The sequence below is a fragment of the Pinus tabuliformis genome, chromosome 8 (assembly GCF_031772625.1).
Source record: "Pinus tabuliformis cultivar Carrire ecotype Pingquan chromosome 8, CPIR1, whole genome shotgun sequence".
NCBI classification, from domain to species: domain Eukaryota; kingdom Viridiplantae; phylum Streptophyta; class Pinopsida; order Pinales; family Pinaceae; genus Pinus; species Pinus tabuliformis.
Window position 1 is genome coordinate 296,017,734 of NC_142294.1, and position 4,696 is coordinate 296,022,429.

Here is a 4,696-nt window from a genome sequence, read left to right on the forward strand (position 1 = left end):
CTTGTGTAGGTTAAAGTTTAGATCAATGTGTCCTTTTCGAAAAATATATGCGGCCTGTAATTGTCAATAAAGTAAAGTATTATTTGATGCCGAAAAAAGGAGAAACCTTCAGTAAAGACATGACTTATAGGTATTTTAGCATATCCAGCGCGAATTCTTTTACATTGAATATTTATTCAACACTTTAACATAGCGGAACAATGACTTTTTTTGGATGACACAGTGGACATCATGATCGTTCTTTTATTTCGGTCATGAAAAAGCAGTTAAGGTGGACCAGTGGCTGCACGATTCATACAGAAAACAGTATGGATTTGCAACAACTTTATTCGGATGGTAGGGAGTTACATCACAGTGGATTCCTGTGAGGTGGAAAATAAATTTGTAAATGGGCAGCCAATTCAATGCGGGATTCGATAACATGCCCGGCAAAGCAACGTAGAGAGGAAGGCAATGACTTTAGGTTGCCTTTATTATTAAAAAATACTCCTCTGGTTATAAATGCATTTGGCATATTGAATGACAGGGATTACTGAATGTAAACCTTCGGTGCAGACAGTGTATTTGTTTGAGCTTTGCTTCGACAGGTTTCGGATTTTGCTTTATTCTTTCTGATCGGCTAATGGTAGATTGTGTTGATAAAGAGATTGCAGGAAGCATTGGGAGTCTTAGGATTCAAGTGGTAGATTGTGTTGATTAAGAGATTGCAGGAAGGATCGGCAGGCTTAGGATTCAAGTGATAGATTGTATTGATAAAGAGGTTGCAGGAAGGATTGAGAAGGCTTAGGATTCAAGTGGGAGCACATAGAGAGGCATGATATTATTGTAATTTTGCAGGAAGAGTTTGTGGGAAGCAATGGCTGAAACAGTGAGGAAATTGATTGTGGAAGTCGTGGATGCGCACAATCTGATACCCAAGGATGGAGTCGGAACTTCCAGTCCTTATGTTATTGTGGATTTCGATGGGCAGAGGAAACGCACCAAGACAAAGCTTAAGGATTTGAATCCAGTTTGGAATGAAAAGCTGGAATTTATTGTGAGCGATCCGAAGGTTATGGCTGCAGAGGAGCTGGAAGCAGATGTGTACAATGATAAGAGGACAGGAAGTGGTGGAAGGAATCATTTTCTGGGTAGAGTTAGGATGGGTGGCAACCAGTTCGTGAAGAAGGGGGAAGAGGCTTTGATTTATTTTCCTTTGAAAAAGAGAAATTTTTATAATTTCATCAAAGGAGAGCTCGGGCTCAGAGTATATTATGTGGATGAGCCTAAAGAGCCACCTGCAGAGGAGAAGCCCCCAGAACCACCAGCAGATGCTCCTGCAGAAGGGACACCGCCTGCAGAAGGAGGAGCCCCGCCTGCAGAACCGCCGCCTGCTGCTGATGCTCCTCCAGCGGAAGGTGCGCCCCCAGCGGAAGGAGCCAACGCTGAAGAGAATCCTCCTCCAGCAGAAGCAGCTAAGCCTGATGGAGAGAGTCCTCCTCCAGCAGAAGAAGCTAAGCCTGCTGAGCCGGCTGCAGAGGGAACTCCGCCAGCAGAGACACCAGCGACGGCAGAGGCTGAAAAGTCCCCAGAAGAAGGCACTCCCCCTCCGGCCGCGGAAACTCCTCCAGCGGCAGAGGAGGCCAAACCTCCAGCTCCAGATGAACAGAAACAGGGAGATGACGCCCAGGCAGAAACTTCGGCAGCTCCGCCGCCAGTAATGTCATACGTTTATCCAAGCGGCGACTCGGTCCCCGGAAGCCACGAGTCATCTACTTATGACTTAGTAGAGAAAATGCATTACTTGTTCGTGAGAATTGTGAAGGCCAGAGCGCTTGCTCCGAGGGATCCCATTACCGGAGCTCCGCCAGATCCATACGTAAATATCAGGCTCGGCAGGGAAGTTGTCAAAACTCGCACTTCGCAGAAAAGTGGGTACCCGGATTGGAATCAAATCTTTGCATTCGGGAAAAATAATCTCCAGTCTGCGCGCACTCTGGAAATTTCAGTGTGGGATGAAGATACCGGAAGCAGAGATGATTTTCTCGGCGGAGTTTGCTTTGATCTCTCGGATGTTCCCATTCGTCTGCCTCCCGACAGCCCTTTGGCGCCTCAGTGGTATAGGCTGGAAGGGGACGGTAGGGTTAAAGGTGACATAATGTTGGCGGTCTGGATTGGAACTCAGGCGGACGAGGCGTTTCCAGAGGCTTGGCAATCAGATGCGGGGGGGATTGTTCACACACGAGCCAAAGTCTATTTATCGCCAAAGCTGTGGTATCTGAGAGTTAATGTAATCGAAGCGCAGGATCTGCAGTTGCCTGAAAAGGTTCGATACCCAGATCTCAGAGTTAGGGTTCAGTTAGGTTTCCAGGTGTTGAGAACCAGGTCGGCCAGCAGCAGAACCAGCACGCCATTGTGGAACGAAGATCTTATGTTCGTTGCAGCCGAACCGTTTGAAGAACAATTGGTTTTAATAATTGAGAGGACCAACAAGGAGCCGGAGCTTGTGGGTCATACTAAAGTCCCTCTGACCATGATTGAAAGAAGGGTTGATGACCGTTTGGTGAGCTCCAGGTGGTTTGATTTGGACAAAAGCCATGCAGAAACTAATAGATACCGTGGCAGAATTCATCTCAGGCTTTGTTTCGATGGTGGGTATCATGTAATGGATGAAGCTGCGCATCTCTGCAGCGATATGCGGCCTACTGCTAAACAGCTCTGGAAACCCTCGCTGGGAGTTCTGGAGCTTGGAATTCTTGGAGCACAGAATCTTCTTCCCATGAAGACCAAAGTTGGGAGAGGATCAACAGATGCATATTGTGTTGCCAAATATGGTCAGAAATGGGTTCGAACCAGGACCATCACAGATAGCTTTAGTCCGAGGTGGAACGAACAATATACATGGCAGGTCTATGATCCATGCACTGTTCTTACATTGGGTGTTTTTGATAACTGGCATATATTTAACCTAGTTGATGAGAAAACGGCCAAACCAGATTATCGTATAGGCAAGGTTCGAATCCGGATCTCAACCCTAGAAAGCAACAAGGTATACACAAATTCATACCCTTTAATGGTTTTAGGGTCATCAGGTGTGAAACAAATGGGAGAAATTGAACTAGCAGTTCGATTCACATGCAATTCCTTGCTCGATGTATTACATGTTTATTCACAGCCCATGCTTCCCAAGATGCATTATCTCCACCCCATGGGGCTGCAACAACAAGACATGTTGAGAAACACTGCCATGAAAATTGTGGCTCTTAGGTTATCTCGTTCAGAACCACCACTAAGGCAGGAAGTTGTTCAATACATGCTGGACACAAATTCAAGCATGTGGAGCATGAGGCGCAGCAAGGTCAACTGGTTCCGGATCATGAATGTGCTTTCCGGTGTCATGAATGTTACCAAATGGGTAGATGATTTGTGTCAATGGAAGAATCCAGTGACCACAGTGTTAGTTCATCTGCTTTTCTTGATTCTGGTTTGGTACCCGGAGCTAATAGTGCCCACTGTGTTTTTCTACATATTTCTGATTGGCTGCTGGTACTATAGGTTCCGGCCCCGCATGCCCTCCCACATGGACATCCGGCTTTCCCATGCTGATGCAGTGGACGAAGACGAGCTCGACGAAGAATTCGACCCAATCCCGAGCCAGAAACCACCTGAGCTCGTGAGAATGAGATATGACAGGCTGCGATGCTTGGCTGCCAGAATTCAAATGGTTTTAGGGGACTTTGCCACACAAGGAGAACGAATTCAAGCGCTGTTGAGCTGGAGGGACCCTCGGGCAACGGGTATATTCATTGCATTTTGTTTTATCGTTTCACTCATACTATACATCGTGCATTTCAAGATGGTGGCCGTTTTTCTAGGATTCTATTTCCTTCGCCACCCTCGGTTCAGAGAGCCCATGCCCCCATCCTCTCTCAATTTCTTCAGGCGGCTGCCCTCTCTGGCAGATCGAATCCTTTGAAAGCCTCACGACTTTTGCATTCACATTCTTTCTATGTTTATCAAATCTGTGTTAATTTTTACATTATTTCCGTTTTGTAAATAGCCAGAATGGCTTCCCACGCCAAACGGTCGTAGTTCAAAAATTTTATCCGTTACAGTCCCTGAATAAACTATTGAGCGGTGAAAATAAACAAACTCCGGGATTAAAGATAATCAACTTAAAAGGATGTTAGATGAGTGAAGATGTTTTCTGTAAAAAAAGGTGGCTGTAACTTGCGTGGAGAATTCAAAAAGTGCAGGGAATAAACTTGCATGGGGGATTGAACTAGTGCTGTATGATGGGATCTCAAGATTAAAAACTTTTGACTTTGGCATGTCGGCTGGTTTATGCTTGTTCATCGGCTTTTCTAATTTTTCTTTCAGAGATATATCCAGAGCTTCGGCACAAACTTTAAAAAAGTCATGGATGTCGGTTGATTTTGACAACCGAATCAAATTTACTTTATCCAGAAATGGCTCTGCTTTTCGTGTGTATAATTTGAAGGCGAATCCAGATGTGCTTTACACGTATTCACTTTTAAAAAATCACACAAATATTCGTAGCAAAATTTTGAATTAATTGTTTATATTGTACTTTTATGTTCCACTTTAATGAAAGTTTCCTTCTGCATTTAAACTGCTCAGCCGTTTGTATGTTGTGTTTAAATGGCGAGGTTGTTTTATGACGTTTTCAGTTTTTGTATGAAGATCTGGCATCGTC

At 44.9% G+C, this 4,696-nt stretch overlaps 1 protein-coding gene across 1 annotated transcript; it reads left to right on the plus strand.

Annotated features, from left to right (window-relative positions):
- Positions 1-434: 434 nt before the first annotated feature.
- LOC149235290 (FT-interacting protein 7-like) lies at positions 435-4,394 on the plus strand. Its single transcript, XM_089372066.1, has one exon. It carries the CDS (start codon positions 857-859, stop codon positions 3,953-3,955), a length of 3,099 nt encoding a protein of 1,032 aa, XP_089228192.1. The 5' UTR covers positions 435-856; the 3' UTR covers positions 3,956-4,394.
- The last annotated feature ends 302 nt before the right edge of the window (positions 4,395-4,696 follow it).